Source organism: Marmota marmota, unplaced genomic scaffold (genome assembly GCF_001458135.2).
Source record: "Marmota marmota marmota unplaced genomic scaffold, marMar, whole genome shotgun sequence".
NCBI lineage: Eukaryota > Metazoa > Chordata > Mammalia > Rodentia > Sciuridae > Marmota > Marmota marmota.
The window spans coordinates 4014865-4031468 of record NW_025999863.1 but is presented as its reverse complement, the minus strand read 5'-3'; the positions used below and the strand labels follow the sequence as shown (position 1 = coordinate 4031468).

Here is a 16604-nt window from a genome sequence, read left to right as displayed (position 1 = left end):
AGCATCTCCCCCCTCCCACCTGATCAGCTCATAACCCCAGAGCCTAAGTCCCTCTGGAGGGCCCGGCCTCTTGTTCTTAGGGGCTGGCAGACAGGCAGTCTGAGACCAGAGACTTTCGGGGGATCCCCCATCCTAGCACTGCCAGCCCTTCCAGGGCTTCAAAGATTTGCAAGCCAGGAACAAATCCTCATCGACCACCCTTCCCTACACTCGAGCATCCAATTATACAAAACCAAACAAAAAACCCAAACCCCCAAACTCACTCCAGGTCTATTTTTCTATCAGAGAGAGGAGCAAACCCCCCACCCCCAAACCCAAGCCCCCAACTCCCCCTTCCCCAGACCTCCTGCACTTTATTGTTGGATTCTGAGCTTAGGATGATGGGGCCCCTCTCTCCACTGCTACCCAGTGCTTGGGGAACCCCATTAAGGGACGGTGAAAGAGGACTGGGATGTTGGGGCCTAGAGGACCATCCCTCCCGGCTTCCACCTCCCTCCACCGACACTTGCCCCCTCCCTGCCTGTGTGTTATTTCAAAGGAAAAGAACAAAAGGAATAAATTTTCTAAGCTCTTTCATTGTATTTTCTTTTCTGAAAAGAGGTGGGTGGATTTGGGACCCCATCTACCCAGAGGGAAGGGACATGGGACTGTTTCTCATCTCATGCACACACACAGCTCCAAGGGACGGGCAGTGACTCCGTCTCGAGCCTCGGTTTCTACCTCTGTCTGTGAAGCAGTAGCAGGAGGGAGTCTACCTCATGGCCTCTTCTATTTTTCTGTTTTCTTTTTTGATTCTACATGTGCATTCGTTTTCTGTCATATTACCACAAACCAAGTGGTTTAAAAAATAAAATTTGTTAAAACATGTTTATTGTGATAAAATATACATGACATAAAACGTACCATCTTGCCAGGTGCAAGGGCACATGCCTGTAATCCCAGTGGCTTAGGAAGCTGAGGCAGGAGGATCCCAAGTTTAAAGCTAGCCTCAGAAACTTAGTGAGGCCCTAGGCAACTTAGCAAGACCCTGTCTCAAAATATAAAAAGGGCTGGGGATGTGATTCAGTGGTTAAATGCCCCTGGATTCAATTCCTAGTACCAAAATAATAATAATAACTTTAAAAATAAAACTTTCTCTATTTACCAAGTTTAAGTTCACAATCCAGTGGCATTAAGTGCTCTCACGATGCTCTGCAGCTGTCCCCACCATCCATTTCCAGAACTTCCCATCTCCCCAAACTGAAGCTCTCGCTCCTTCAACACTAACTTCTAGCCTCTCCCCAACTCCCTGTTCTCCCTGGATCTCAACTCCAGGGTCCTCCTGTGGGTGGATCCTGCAGTGTGCGTGATGTGGCCTTCTGTGTCCGGCTCATTTCCCTGAGCACAGTGTCCTCAAGGTCAATCACAAAGTAACGTATTTCAGAACCCCTTCCTTTTTCTGGCTGAATACTACTCAGCTGTGTGAGTGGACCAAACAGTATGTATCCCTTCATCCATCAATGGACCCCCTACCATTTGGCTACTGTGAATAAAACAGAAATTCATCTGTGACAATTCAGGAGGCTGGGAGTCTGAAAGCAAGACCTTGGCTGGGGACATTCTCCCCACAGTTTTCTGGCAGACTGCAGTCCTTGGTGCTCCTTGGCTTAGGAAGGTATCACTCCCAGACCTGCCTGCCCTCCCGTGGCCCTCTCCCTCATGTCTGCGTTTCTGTGTCTAAATTCTCCTCTCTTCTTGTAATGATGCTGTCACTAGAGCCCCCCGCCCTGAACTCACTTTATCTTGATTACATCTACAAAGACCCTCTTTTCCAAATACAGTGACATTCCCAGGTTCCAGAGCTTAGACCTTCAGAACTTCTTTTGGGGCATACAGTTCCACCCACAACAACAAGTAATTTGAATTCATTGTAGAAAGCAATAAAAAATTTATAATATATATAGAAATAGATTAATGATTGATAGATACATAATCAGTACATAAATGCATTGTGATAGGACTACAGTTGGCTCTCTATATCTATGTTTTGCATCCATGGACTCAACCACCCTTAGATGGAAATATTCAGGAAAATTGCATCTGAATCTAACATACATGAATATTTTTTTGGTTGGTATCCTTAGGCAAGACAGTATTTCAACTACCTACATAGCACTTACATTGTGCTAGATGTTATAAGTCATTGAGAGATGGTTTCATGTTTAAGGAGCATGTACAGAAATTCTATGCAAATAATCCACAATTCTATATAAAAACTTGAACATGCACTGATTTTGGTACATGCAGGGGCTTCTGGAACTGATTCTCCAGGGGTTCTGAGTGACAACTGCACAGTCTCGAGGTTAAGCTATAAAAGACAATGCGGCTACCATCTTGGACTCTCCCTTCCTCGCTCTCATGTCATTTACTCTGAAAGAAGACAGCTGTCAGGTCCTGAGCAGCCTTATGGAGAAGCCCATACAGGGGGGAACCCCAGCCAATAGCTACGGAAGTGCACTTGGACTTGAACACTTCTTTTGAGGGTATATAATTTAACCCACAACAATGAATTATACAAATTCACTGTAGGAAAAAAAATAGAAAATTCAGAATATAGAAAGAGATAATTGATAGATGATAGGAAATAGATGATTGATTGATAGACAGACAGACAGACAGGAAGAAGATCCAGACTGCAGCCTTGTGAGACACCCTGGATAATCCAAACACTGCAGACCCTCTCACTGGCTGCCAATACCCAAATCCTGAACTTTATATCCTTATACTTCAAACACTGGAACACCCTAGTAAGCAGCTCCTGAATTCCTGGTGCTCAGAAACTGGATGAGATGATAAATGTCACTGTAAGCTGCTGAGTTCTGGGGTGATTTGTTACAAAGCAATAGCTAGACAATATAGATGCACTTATGTACATATGACTTTCCATGCATTCAAAGAAGAGATCAGGGAGTGGGTTTAAAGAATATATAATGGATTAAATCTTGCTAACTATTTTGTGGGGTTTTTTTTCTATTTTGTGTTTTTACTTTCTTTAAATTATGTTCCTAGGATCACTTTCCACAAGTGCAGTCACTGGGTCAAAGGACATGGCTCTCTTGGGACCATGCCACCAAAAGAACTGTATACAACATTACAGCTACCAACAAGAGTTGGCATTTTTAACAGCAGCTACCCAGGCACTGAGTGTTAATTGTATTTGATGGGGATAATTAACATCTGCTTTCCTGTCCATATTCTTATATCCCACGATAATGTGGCTGAGATTTAGGAGGCTTAGCTAACCAACATGCAGCATGAATTGGTCAGCTTGCCATCACTAGAACAAACACCTGAGACAATCAACTTATGAGAAAAGTCTTAGCACATGCCTGTCATGCCAGACACTCAAGAGATTGAGGCAAGAGGGTCACAGGTTCCAGGCCAACCTTGGCAACTTAGGGAGACCGTGTCTCCAAATAAAAAATACAAAGGACTAGGGACGTGGCTCAGCAGAATAGCCCCCCTAGGTTCCATCCCCAGGTCTGCAAAATAAAAAAGGAAGGGGCCAGGTGCAGTGGCCATGCCTGTAATGCCAGCCACTGGGGAGGCTGAGGCAGGAGGATCACAAATTCAAAGCAGCCTTAGCAATTTAGCAAGGCTCCACACAATTTAGCGAGACTCTCTCTCAAAATTAAAAAAATATATATATAAAGGGGTGGGGAAGTGCCTCAGTAGTTAAGCACCTCGGGTTCAATCCCTGGTACCAATAATAAATAAATAAAGGAGGGGGGAGGGGAAGCCTTGTTTTGGCTCTTGTTTTGCAGGTTTTGGTCTGTGATCAGCTGGCCCATTGCCTTGGGCCTGGAGTGGCACATCACGGTGGAGAGCCTGGTGGCGCAACACTGCACACCTCATGTCAGGGAAGTGGAAGAGAGAAGGAGAAGAGATGGGCCTCCCATGAGCCCCTTTGAGGGCACATGACTGGAAGACCTCCCATCAGGCCGCACTTCTTAAAGGTTCTGCCACTTCCCAACAGAGCCACCCTGGGGACCAAGCTTTCACCACACGGTCTTTGTGAGACACTTAAGATTCATTTCATAGCCAGGCCCAGTGGTGCACACCCAAAATCCCAGCAGCTCAGGAGGCTGAGGCAGGAGGATCACAAGCAGAAGGTCAGGCTCAGCAAATGAGTGAGGCTGTCAGCAACTTAGCAAGACCCTGCCTCAAAATAAAGAAAGAAAGAAAAAGGGCTGGGATGTGGCTCGGTGGTTAAGCACTTCTGGGTTCAATCCCCGGACCAAGAAAAAAAATCCGTATCATAGCAGATGGACTCATTTTCTCTTTCTAAAACTCAGTTTCCTTTGACATCATTTCAGGGAAAAGAACTTACACTTATTGAGCAAGTACCACGTGCCTCATGCTGTACTGAGTAAGGCCTTTCGTGTGTTATTCATGTTAATCAAACACTTACTATGTGCTAGATTCAGTTCTAAATATGGGATTATAGAAGTGGATGACAAAACAGACAAAAGTCTCTGTTCTGGCAGAATGAGATTGACCAAGTTATGCTGTGTACATCCATGAATGCACCACAGTGAGCTCCGCCTTTATGGACATCTACAAAGCACCAATAACAAATGATAAACCAATAGAGGAAGACCAATAGACTTAAAGAAGGGAACTGGGGAGAGAGGAAGGGAGGGAAAGGGGAAGGACTGAGGACTGGAATGGAACAAATTATATTCCATGTTTGTATGATGATGTCAAAATGAACCCCAATATGATGCATAACTAAAATGCACTAATAAAAACTTTCTTGCCGGGCGCAGTGGCGCATGCCTATAATCCTAGCAGCTCAGAGGCTGAGACAAGGAGGATCGCTAGTTCAAAGCCAGCCTCAGCAACGGGGAGGCGCTAAGCAACTCAGAGAGACCCTGTCTCTAAATAAAATACAGAATAGGGCTGGGATGTGGCTCAGTGGCCGAGCGCCCCTGAGTTAATTCTTGGTACAGAGAAAAAAATTCTTAAAATATTTGTCCTCACAGACCCTACACTCCAGTGAGGAGAGACCAAGAGCACAGGAGGATTAGCTATGGAGTGGCAGGAAGCAGAGGCAGAAAGGAGAAACATAAAAGAGGGAAAGGGAATAATAAATGATGCAGAGTTTAAAGTTTCATCAGGTCGACCCAGAGGCCTCCTAAGAAGGTGACTTGTGAGTGAAGGTTAAAGGTGGGGAGGGAGAGCGTCATGGGATGTCCAAGGAAGAACATTCTAGGCAGCGAACACAGCCCATGCAAAGGCCCTAGGGCAGGGCATGTTGGTGGCACAGAGAGGCACCTGTGTGGCTGGAGCAGAGGCAGCAAGAAAGAAAAGAAGAAGGGGGAGGCAGGGAGAGGATGGGGCAGGTTGTGCAGTGCCCTGTGGGCTCCAGGGAGGACCTGGGCTTGGACCTAGAGGGAGGGGAGCCAGGCAGGGCTGTAGCAGAGGAGAAGGCCCCTGACTCAGGTGCTCACAGGTGCCCTTTGCTGCAATGTGGAGGACGGGTCATGGCAGGGTGATGGCAGGGGCTGGGACCAGAGCCATGGGGATTGCACTAGTCCAGAGGAGCAAGTGGTGGGGTGGTAGGAAGCAGGAGACTCTGGATATGTTCCAAATGTTAACCAACAGAATCTGATGGGAGTGTGAACTTGGAAGAGAGAAAGAACTCAAGGATGGGGGCTGGGGCTGGGGCTCAGTGGCAGAGCGCTTGCCTCGCACATGTGAGGCTCTGGGTTCAATCCTCAGCACCACATGAAAATAAATAAATGAAATAAAGATATTGCATCCGTCTATAACTAAAAAATATTTAAAAAAAGAAAAAGAAAAAAAAAACTCACTCAAGGATTCAGTCGAATTTTTGACCTGAACAACTCAGAGGATGGAGGTATCCTCAACTAAGACTCTCATTAGATTCTACTGACAAAGCTACACAGTAGAGTTTACTATTTATCATTCTCTCCAATTTCCAGAGGAGGAAACTAATCCCCAGAGAAAGAGAGTGTAAACATACCTCAAGATTACACAGTAAGCCAGGTATGGTGGCGCACACTTGTCATCCCAGCAGCTCAGGAGGCTGAGGCAGGAAGATAGTGGGTTCAAAGCCAGCCTCAGCAACAGTGAGGTGCTAAGCAACTGAGGCAACTGAGACCCTGTTTCTGAATAAAATATAAAATAGGGCTGGGGATATGGCTCAGTGGTCAAGTACCCAAATCTAATCCCCAGTACCAAAAAAAAAAAAAAAAAGATTATTTAGCAAGAAGCCAGGCATGATGGTGCGCATCCAAGTTGCCCCACAGCAACTCGGGAGGCTGAGGTTGGAGAACCACAAGTTCAAGGCCCGCCTGGAAAACACAGAAAGACTCTGTCTCAAAAATTAAAAAGGGCTGGTGGTGCAGTTCAGTGGCAGAGCGTTTGTCTACATGCTTGAGGTGCTGGGTTCTACGCCCAGCATTACAAAGGAAAAAAAAGATCACACAGCAAGAAGCAATCAAGATGGGAGTCAAAGCCAGGTCCCTCTGACCCCAAACCTATCCTTGTCTTATTTTGGGGACCAACCATGTACTTCTCTACTCTAGGTCCCCAGACCTTCCTGTGGTCCCTCTGTTCCCTCTCCTATTGCCATGGCAACAACAACAAAAAGAAAAAAACAGCAGGAGTTCTTCAGGTGACCACAGACCTGCTGGGTGGCTGGAAACAAGACAAATGCATGGCTTTGGAGGTCGGAATTCAGCAATCAGCTATGGATTTTGCTGGACAGGAATCGAGGCATTGGCAGGATTTGTCCCTTCTGGAGGCCCTAAGGGTGAATCTGTGTCCCACCTTCTCTAGCTCCTAGAGGTGCCTGCATTCTTGGCTTGTGGCTCCTCCCTCCATCTCTGAAGCCAGCATGGCTGGTCCAGCTGTTCATACATCTCATCCCCTGACGTTGCCTCTCCTACCTGCCGGTCCACACTTCAGATTCATGAGGTTACACCTGGCCCACCCCATTGATCTAGAATGACCTTCCCATCCCCCATCATCTGCTTAGCAACTTCAATACCATCCGCAAACATAATTCCCCCTTCCCAGGTAACAATCTGTCTTGTTGGCTCAGGCTGCTATAATGAAACACCACAGACTCAGTGGCTTAACCAACAGGCATTTATTCCTCACGGTTCTGGAGGCTGGAGTCCAAGATCAGGCTGGTTCAGTTCCTGGTGAGGGCTCTCTCTTCCTGGCTTGCAGAGGGCTGCCTTTGTGCTATGTCCTCATGGTGAAGAGAGGGACAAAGCTCTAGTCTCGCCTTGTTTTCCTATAAGGGCATTAACCCACCTTAGAGGCCACCCCCCATGATCCCATCTGATGTCATTACTACCAAAGGCCCTACCTCCAGCTTCCATCCCACAGGAAGTTAGGGCTTCAACATAAGAATGTCATCAGGACACCATTCAGTCCAGTTATATATTCACAGGTTTCAGGGATTAAGATGTGGACATTTTGGGGAAAGGATAGATTACCATTCTGCCTACCACACCCCGTGAGGTCACAAGGGCCTCTGTGACCTCATCATCCCTAGGACCCAAATTTACAAGACATTCCCACTAGCCACTCCCACACGACAGCTGGTTAGACTCCCCCAGGGATGTGAGCCCCAGGTGTCCTAACCTCCAGCTGCCATGGGAGTTGATCCTGAAGAAACCAAGAAGCCTTGCTCTAGGGTCCAGACCCTGTTTAGGAAGGTTAAGACCCTACTCGCTGAAGCGCCACCCCCACCCCTGCCCCCGCCCCCACTCCCACCCCCACCCCCCTCCTGGAACCCAGGCTGTGCACACGTGTATGGCTACGTATTTGGGCATGTGCTTGAAAACAACCTGGAACATCTCCCGTCACAGCCGGTGAGTTTGGAAAACACAGGGGTCCTGTGTCTCCAACCTGGACCACAGGGACAGGGAGACAGTTATGCTGCCCATGCCCCATGTGGGGGCCACACAGACCTAGAATGAGCCACATTGAAATGGGGGGGGGCATCAGGGAGGGATCTTAACCCAGGGGGATTTCCCAGAGACGTGCCAGGGGAAGGAGCTCCAGCATCGCTGCGCATGGGCAAGGGCTGGGTCTGCCCAGCAGGTGCTGGACACGGGGGAGCAGCTGATGGTCCCCGTGGAGGTGCTGGAAGTGGGCGGCGAGGGGGCCTTGTGGAAGTTCCTGCTGTCGGGGGCCATGGCTGGGGCAGTGTCTCGCACAGGCACAGCCCCTCTGGACCGCGCCAAGGTATACATGCAGGTAGGTGAGCCACTGGGCACAGGACGTGGTGGGGGTGCAATGGTACTGCAGCAGGTAGGGCTAGGAGTAGGGCTGGAACAGGGCTCTCACGGGGTACTGCTGGGCCTGGTCTGGGAAGTGACATAGCTGGTGTGGATGGGACACAGAGATATGCTGGGGACCAGGGAGGGGAGTCAGATGGAACAGGGTCAACCCTGAGCCAGGGTCAGCTCAGAGATCAGGGAGCTGGGGACAGGTTCTTCAGATGGGTTTGAAAAGTGAATAAGAGTGGAGAAAAGATGGAGATGAGGGAAGAGACAGGAAGGTGGGTCAGCCCTGGGGTCTGGGTGGGGGTAGGACTGGCTGGGGACAGAACCGGAGAAGCCAGGGGTACTTGGGCATGAAGAGGGAGGGGTGGCCCCCCAATAGAGCTCTGCAGAGCTCCCCACAGGGTCCTCCTGGGTCCTCCCTCCCCAGGTCTACTCCTCCAAGACTAACTTCATGAACCTGCTGGGGGGGCTACGGAGCATGGTCCAGGAGGGCGGTGTCCGGTCCCTGTGGCGTGGCAATGGCATCAACGTCCTCAAGATCGCCCCTGAGTACGCCATCAAGTTCTCTGTCTTTGAGCAGGTGGGGAATGGTCGGCTTTCCCCAGTTTGGGTCCAAGCCCCTCCCACCCCTCTCCCAAAAGCCCCGAACTCACCCAAGACAGCATTCCACCCTCCAGGCGGCTCCCTGGATGGCTTCAGTAGGAGGTGGCTGGCTCGCTCTCACGTGCCTCTCTCCCATCCCAGTGTAAGAATTACTTCTGTGGAGTACATGGGTCCCCACCCTTTCAGGAACGGCTCCTCGCTGGCTCCCTGGCTGTGGCCATCTCTCAGACACTCATCAACCCTATGGAGGTAAGAGGGTGTCTGTGCCGGGGAGGAGGCCACGGCAGAGCCGCACTGCGGCCTCCCCCTCCGCCTCCTCCCTGTTCCTCTCCTTTTACTTTTCCTTCCTTCTCCCCCTCCTCCTTCCCTTGCCTCCTTTTCCTCTTTCCTCCTCCTTCTTCCAATCTTCCTCCTTCCTCCTCCTTTTCTTTTCTTTTTTTTTTAAACAGAGAGAGAGAGAGTTTAAATATTTATTTTTCGGCGGACACAACATCTTTGTTTGTATGTGGTGCTGAGGATCGAACCCGGGCCGCACGCATGCCAGGAGAGCGGGCTACCACTTGAGCCACATCCCCAGCCCCCTTTTTCTTTTCTTTTCTTTATTTTTTTGGTACTGGGGATGGACTCCAGGGACACTTTACCACTGAGCCCCATCTCCTGCCCTTTTTATTTTTGTTTTTGGTCCAGGGATCGAACCCAGAGGTGCTTTACCACTGGCCACATCCACAGGCCTTTTTCATTTCTGATTTTGAGACAAGGTCTTGCTGAATTGCACAAGCTGGCCTTGAACTTGCGATCCTCTCACTTTCCCTCCTGGGTTACAGGTGTGGCCACTGCACCGGGCTCTCCTTTTTCTTTTTTCTTTTTTTTAATATTTATTTTTTAGTTGTGGTTGGACACAATATGTTTTTATTTATTTATTTATTTTTATGTGGTGCTAAGAATCAAACCCAGGGCCTCGCGCGTGCTAGGCGAGCTCTCTACCTCTGTCCCCTTTTCTCTTGATGTGAGTCACGCATCAGTTCCCAGTCACCTCAACACCTTTCACTGGATGGTGCGTTCTCTTTTTTTTTAAGTTGTAGATAGACTACAATACCCTAATTTATTTCCTTATTATGTGGTGCTGAGCATTGAACCCACACCTCACACACGCTAGGAAAGCTCTCTACCACTGAGCCCCAGCCCCAGCCGTGGATGGTGCATTCTGTATCCCCAAAGAGCCAAGATGCCACTTTGTCATTTACTAAATTCCCATATGAACTTGGGGTCATTTCTGTCTTTCTCTTCTTGTTGCTCTGCTGTCTGTTCATACACTATTGTCGTCTTCTTCTCTTTTTTTTTTAGTAAACAGACTATTTTTAGAGTAGTTTTAGGTTTTCAAAAAAAATGGAGGAGAAAGTACGGAGAGTCCACATCCACCATCCTGTCCCTGGGCAGTTTCCTCTGGTTTAACATCTTGCACCAGTGGTAACTGTTACAATCAATGAACCCACGCTGATACATTATTGTAACAAAAGCCCATCCTTCACCTTAGGGGCCTTCTGTGCTTTAGAGTTTTAAGGAGTTTGACAAATGCACAATGATGTGTCCACTGCCCTAAAAAGAGCTCTGCTTTCTACCAATGTCCCCCTCTCTCCTCCTCAATTCCTGGCCACAGTCATCTTTTGACCCCAACATAGCTGTGCCTTTGGTGTTTTGTTTTGGAGATCTGAAGCTCCCTTCTGTGCTCTTCATCAGTACCCAGGCTGTCCTCCCATGCTGATGTTCCCATACAAACTTTGGAGTCCGTCTGGGTAAATAAAACCCTGTGGCATTTGTTTTTTCGTGGGATGATGCTTGATTTACACATAAGCTCAGAGAGTGAGCCTACCAATTTGAGTGATGTGGAGTCTACCAACTTGCCTTAGTCTGTCTTCCCTTGCTATGACAGAATACCTGAGCTAGGACAATTTGTAAAGAATAGGGATTTATTTTGGCTCATGGTGCTGGAGGCTAGAAGTCCAAGGTCTGGCAGCTACATCCGGTGAGTGCCTCCTGAGGCACTGAAACATGGCAAAAAAGCAGCAGGGCCAGTGGGCAAAACACAAGGGTCATAGAACAATCACTTTTTTTATGGTGGTGGTATGGGGATTGACCCCAGGGGGCTCTACCACTATTTTTTGAGACAGGGTCTTTCTAAGTTACTGAGGCTGGCCTGGAACTTGCCATCCTCCTGACTCAGCCTCCTCCCGAGTCACTGCACCCAGCTAACAATTCAGTAACTAATCCGGTCCCCAGAGGACGCCACTAACTCCTCTTAACAACCACCTACCTCGAAGCACTCCCACCACTCTCAATATGATTCCCTTGGCAGCTTTTCTCTTTAAATTTCAACCTGAGTTTCAGGGGGTCAAACCACATTGAAACCTTAGCAGTAGCCAACAACATTCCACTCCTTCACCTCGCTCCACACTCTTTTCAGGGCATCCTAAAGTTTTCTTCCTATAGTTCTTGCCCTAAGTCTGTCTCCTGTAGCCTAAGCACATTAGTTTCCTATTGCTTTGTAACACATTGCTACAAACAGCATTTAAAATGACAACAATGATTTCTTATCTGTTTCTGTGGGTTATGTCTGGGCACCAATTAGTAGGGTCTTTGCTTAAGGTCTCATCAGGTAGAAATCAAGGTGTCAACTGGGCCACAAAGAAAACTCATCTGAGCTCAGGTCTTTTTCCAAGCTTCCTGCTTGTTAGCAAGATTTCTTTCTTTCTTTTTCAGTACTGGGGACAGAACGTAGGAGCAGTCCACCACTGAGCTACATCCCTACAACTTTTTTTCCCCTAAACAAGGTCTTAAGTTGCCCAAGCCAGTTCTGGACTTGTGATTCTTCTGCCTCAGGCTTCCGAATAGCTGGGATTATAGGTGTGTGCCACTGTGCCAGGCAGGATTCAGTTTACTACATTAGCCTGTTTTCTGTTGGTACAACCAAATACCTGAGGCTTAGATGATAAAGAGAAGAGGTTTATTTAGCTCACAGTATTGGAGGTTCAAGAGCATCGTGCTGGCATAGCTTGGTGCTGGTGAGGGCTCCTATGTCATGGCTGGTAAGGGCTTTCTGTTGCTTTAATAATAAAATACCTGAGATAATTAATTTAAAAAGAGAAAAGTTGCACAGCACTTGGCTAGCACAGCTGAGGCCCTGAGTTCCATCTGGGCACCAATTATATTAGGTCCTTCAATTATATAAACAAAATCCCTTCACGTTTGCCTTATACTGTAACCTAGTCAGAAGAGCAAAACCCTGTCCTAGTCAGGAGGGCAGTGTCGTACAGGGCATGTGCACTGTGGCGGGAATCCGGGAGTGCCTTCGTAGGTTTTCATCAGTAAAATAAGACACCTGAGGCCCTGTAACTTAATAAGGAAAAGGTTTATTCAGCTCACTGTTCTGGAGGTCCAAAGCTTCCAACAGGGTGACAGCCTTCTTGCTAGCAGCCTTGGACCTTGAGAGCCTGCCTAGAGGTTCTGGCAGGAAGCACAGCTACTTGAAGGGGCTAGGGCTAGGGCACTGGTCCTCCTCCTCAGGGAAAGTCCTCCTCAACCCAGTGCACAGCTTTAGGAGGGACACACATGGAGAAGAGAGAAAGCAAGGGCGCACCCACCTCGATAGGTGGATCAGCAGATCAGCCCTGGCAATCAGAGGGGTGGCAGATGTCACAGCCAGATTGCTTCACATGCCTGGCAGTCTTTGTGTGCCCAGGGCATCATACAGTGCAAGCCAGGGAGCGTGTGTGTGTGTGTGTGTGTGTGTTCTGGTCTCTCTCCCTCCTTTTTTTTTTAATGGTACCAGGGATTGAACCCAGGGGCACTTGGCACTTAGCCCTGAGCCGCATCCCCTTTTTTACAGCACTTTTTTACATTGTATTTAGAGACAGGGTCTCACTAAATTGCTTAGGGCCTCGCTAAGCTGCTGAGGCTGGCTTTAAACTTGTGATCACCTGCCTCAGCCTTCTGAGCCACTGGGATTACAGGTGTGTGCCATTGTTACTTCTTATGAAGCCACCAAAATTCATTCATGGGCCCCACACTGGTGACCTCATCTATTCCTAACCATCTCCCACACAGGTCCCACCTCTAAACATCATGGTTGGATTCAAGGTTCCCACCCTCTTAATACCTCACCATAGAGATTAAATATCAAGACACTGATGCCCCTGGAAGCCCTCAAACCATACCCAACCATCCTAGGGACCACCTCACAACATTCCCTGCCATACCAGCTGTCAATCTTTCGCAGGACTGTATCGTCAGGTACTTTAACAGTGCAGTGTTTTGTAAAAATTCCAACTTCTGGCTTCTACAAATTGGTGAATCTGGCCCTCTGGGGCCTGCATGCATAGTGCAGCAGTAGCTGGCACAGGCCTCACGTGGCTCTTGTCACCTTCCTTGCCCTCTTCGTGCGTTACCACATGAGCTTCTGAGCCCAACATTCAGGAGCAGGCGCAGCAGGGAATATGACAGATCTGGGTTCTAATCCGCTCATTGCACTCCTAGCCTCAGACCCTCATTGTAAGGTGGGGACAATGGCTACTACTGAGGTCTACGAGGAGAATCAAGTCCCATGAGCAGCCTTCCTCCCCCTCTCCCCAGGTGTTGAAGACAAGGCTGACTCTACGCCGCACGGGTCAGTACAAAGGGCTGCTAGACTGTGCCAGGCAGATCTTGGAGCGGGACGGCACCCGTGCCCTTTACCGTGGCTATCTGCCCAACATGCTCGGCATCATCCCCTATGCCTGCACCGACCTGGCTGTCTATGAGGTGTGGTACCACAGAGGAGGAAGTGGGGGGCCTGAGCCCAGGCCCATCATGAGCTCACTCCTTGCCCCTTGCTCTCTTCATTAGTATTTTTAAATGACACATAATTATGCAAATTTACAGGGTCTGGTATGATATTCCAACATATGTATACAATGTGCAATGATCAGATAAGCTACCATTGCTTTGTGTTGGAAACATTAAACATATTGACCTTTTTTTTTTTTTTTTTGTACCAGGGATTGAACCCAAGGGTGTTTATTTAACCACTCAGCCACACCACCAGCCCTTTTTAATTTTTTTTTAAACTTTGAGACAGGTTCTCACTAGGTTCCTCCTGAGCAACTGGGATAACAGACATGCACCACCACGCCCAGCTCTAATTGCTATTTTGAACAGAAGTTATTCTTCCTGTCCAGCTGCATCCCTATTTCCTATTAATTGTCTTATCTCCATTCTCCTCTCCTTTCCCACTTCCCAGCCTCTGGTAACCACTATTATACTATCTATATCTATCAGATCTATTATTTTAGCTTCCATATGTGAGAACATATGCTATTTGTCTTTCTATATTTGGCTTACTTAACATGATGTCCTCCAGTTCCATCCATGTTGCCGCAAAGGACAGGACTTCATTCTTTTTTATGGCTGCATAATATTCTATTGTGTATATATACGAATATGTACATTTTCATTCACCTATCAGTGGACACCTTGCTTGATTCCCTATCTTGGCTCTTATGAATAGTGCTCTAGCCCTCTTATTTTGCAGATGCTCCGGTGCTTATGGCTTAAGTCAGGAAGGGACATGGAGGACCCCAGTGGCTTGGTCAGTTTGTCATCTGTAACGCTGTCCACAACCTGTGGCCAGATGGCCAGTTATCCTCTGACTTTGGTGCGCACCCGGATGCAGGCACAAGGTCAGCCTGGCCCTAGTGACCACCACAAATGCTCCTTCCCTGACTTACCCCAGTTCTCTGAATTTTCTTACCATCCCAAACTCTCCATATTTGATCCTGGCCATCATTGCTGACCCCTGAACCAACCAAGACTTCTTTCTCATACTCACCCTCAAATCCAATCCCAGTCCTCAAATTAACCCTTTAAAAATCACTAAAACATCTGTCTCCTAAATGACCCCTCCTAAATAAGTCCACCCAAATGTGACCCAGACTCCCATACTGGTCCCCAAAACAAACACCCCCCACAAAAGACCTCCCAAATCAGACCCATCTCTGTGCTTGCTTTTGTCCCCCACAGACACGGTGGAAGGTTCAAACCCCACCATGCGTGGCGTCTTTCGGCGGATCTTGGCCCAGCAGGGCTGGCCCGGGCTGTACCGAGGCATGACCCCCACGTTGCTAAAGGTGTTGCCAGCGGGTGGCATCAGCTACGTGGTATACGAGGCCATGAAGAAAACCCTGAGTGTATAGGTCGGCAGCTAGATGACAGACAAGGAGGGCAGGAAAGACACTGGAAGACTTGGTGTCCCTGGGTCCCAAGGGCAGTCCAGGCTAAGGCCCTGGGGCTGTTTTTGGTTGCAAAAGCCAGCTGGGGGCTTGGGTTGGTAGATTGTCAGGACTGCCTCCCCAGGGTACAGTCTGAGACCTGAGTTTGAACTCCAGTCTGGCTTCTGCTGGCTCGTCCTGGCTCCCGGGCTAAAAGGTGCTGTGCAGACAACCAGGAATAAAGAGAGAATTTCTGCTGGATGTGTCTGGTAATACCTGGGATCTTTGGGTCCAGGGTTAAGATAGCAACAGGCTCAGATCCCTTATAGGAAGGGAGTAGGGACGGTGGAATTTGGGGCTGGGAAACCCTTGGTCCTAGAAGGGAATAATGTCAGGGAAAGAAATTGATCCCTTCAGTACTGGAAGAGGGTGGGGGCTCCAGGTCCCTGGGTCGAGAAAGAAGGGGGTGCAGGGGACCCCTGGGTTCCCTCATGTCTCAGGCCACTTTACTCGCGGAAGCAACAAATCTGCAAGGCTTCAACCAGGCCACGTGCCAGGCCTATCCAGCCAGGCCCCTAACCTAGATGTCAGGCCTGAGCACCAGCAGCCGGACACCACCGCCCACGTTAGCTGCCATTCACCCCAGCTCCCACTAATCCCCTCTCGCGAAGCGGTGGCAGCTCCGCCCCAATGCAGCTGCACTTCCACTGGCTCCCACCAAAACTGGGCAATTTTACTTTCTTCATTGCCATTTGTCCAGACCAGCATCAGTCACGTAACGCCCGCCCCAGTCATTCAGCCATTGGTTTAGATGTCCGCGCTGGAAAAGGATTCTGGTTAACAAGAAAAGCTAGTCCAAACCCAATCTCGTCACTCAGAACTCGTCAAGAATTGGATTAAATTGACTGTCAAACTTTATAAGCACCTCCCGCCACGCGTATTCATTGGCTTGCCTGCACGACTATCGCGCTGAGCACCTGCCCTGCCGGTCCAAAGGGGTCTTTCGCTAAGCCCCTCCTTCCAGTCCACGTGACTCTTCGGAGACATCAATCTAATTCCGAAGCCGCCCCCGCGAATCTGGAACTCACGCTTCATTGGGCTTCCGGCCTTCTTGGATCGCCTCGATTTGCCCGCCCAGCGCCGGGGGTCCGCAGCCCATTGCCTCCTACATCTGTCAGTCACTCGGAATCTCCCGCCCAATGTTTCTCTCAGCACTCCGATTGGCGCCTAGCCTCCGGTTTCCGCGATTGGTGTGCAGCGAGCGATGCGTACCTCTCATTGGCCAGAACACGCCGTCCGTCACGCCGCCGGCGGGAGGGGGCGACCCTCTCCCCGCTCTTCGTCTTCCCAGCCGCTGGGTTCCCAGAGTGCTCCGCGGCCGTGTGGAGCGAGGCCTTGTTCCCGCGTTGAGCCGCCGCCGCCGCCGCCTCCTCCTCAGCTTCAGCCTCCGGGC

The 16604-nt window shown here is 49.1% G+C and overlaps 2 protein-coding genes and 1 long non-coding RNA gene across 6 annotated transcripts in view; 2 read left to right on the top strand and 1 right to left on the bottom strand.

Moving 5' to 3' along the window:
* Slc25a23 (solute carrier family 25 member 23) overlaps positions 1-4652 on the top strand; it is an 18066-nt gene extending 13414 nt beyond the window's left edge. Inside the window, exons 10-11 of the mRNA XM_048812609.1 lie at positions 2287-2522; positions 3804-4652. Of these exons, the coding sequence (XP_048668566.1) occupies positions 2287-2483 (197 nt within the window). The 3' untranslated portion in view covers positions 2484-2522; positions 3804-4652. The remainder of the gene's footprint in view (positions 1-2286; positions 2523-3803) is intronic.
* Positions 4653-7144: 2492 nt separating this feature from the next.
* LOC107157325 lies at positions 7145-16598 on the bottom strand. Of its 4 annotated transcripts, none has more exons than XR_001505493.2 (4): positions 16424-16598; positions 8963-9153; positions 8043-8879; positions 7145-7309 (listed from the first exon to the last, which is right to left on the bottom strand). It is a non-coding gene; the product is annotated as an uncharacterized LOC107157325 (long non-coding RNA). The 4 variants fall into 4 exon arrangements; XR_007351104.1 differs by lacking the exon at positions 16424-16598 and adding an exon at positions 16240-16411; XR_007351103.1 differs by lacking the exon at positions 16424-16598 and adding an exon at positions 16077-16206.
* Positions 7641-15136, top strand: Slc25a41 (solute carrier family 25 member 41). The gene is made up of 7 exons (XM_015503681.2): positions 7641-7892; positions 8125-8280; positions 8737-8889; positions 9054-9161; positions 13539-13706; positions 14476-14623; positions 14964-15136. The coding sequence occupies exons 1-7, from the start codon at positions 7674-7676 to the stop codon at positions 15134-15136; spliced, it is 1125 nt and encodes a 374-aa protein (XP_015359167.1). The 5' UTR covers positions 7641-7673.
* Positions 16599-16604: the final 6 nt, after the last annotated feature.

Excerpts from the sequence above, each read along its gene's own strand:
- Slc25a41 (XM_015503681.2), top strand. The coding sequence starts at position 7,674 with ATGGGAGTTGATCCTGAAGAAACCAAGAAGCCTTGCTCTAGGGTCCAG. Across the intron at positions 7,893-8,124 it reads AACATCTCCCGTCACAGCCG|GTGCTGGACACGGGGGAGCA; the intron begins GTGAGTTTGGAA and ends TCTGCCCAGCAG. Across the intron at positions 8,890-9,053 it reads AGTTCTCTGTCTTTGAGCAG|TGTAAGAATTACTTCTGTGG; the intron begins GTGGGGAATGGT and ends CTCCCATCCCAG.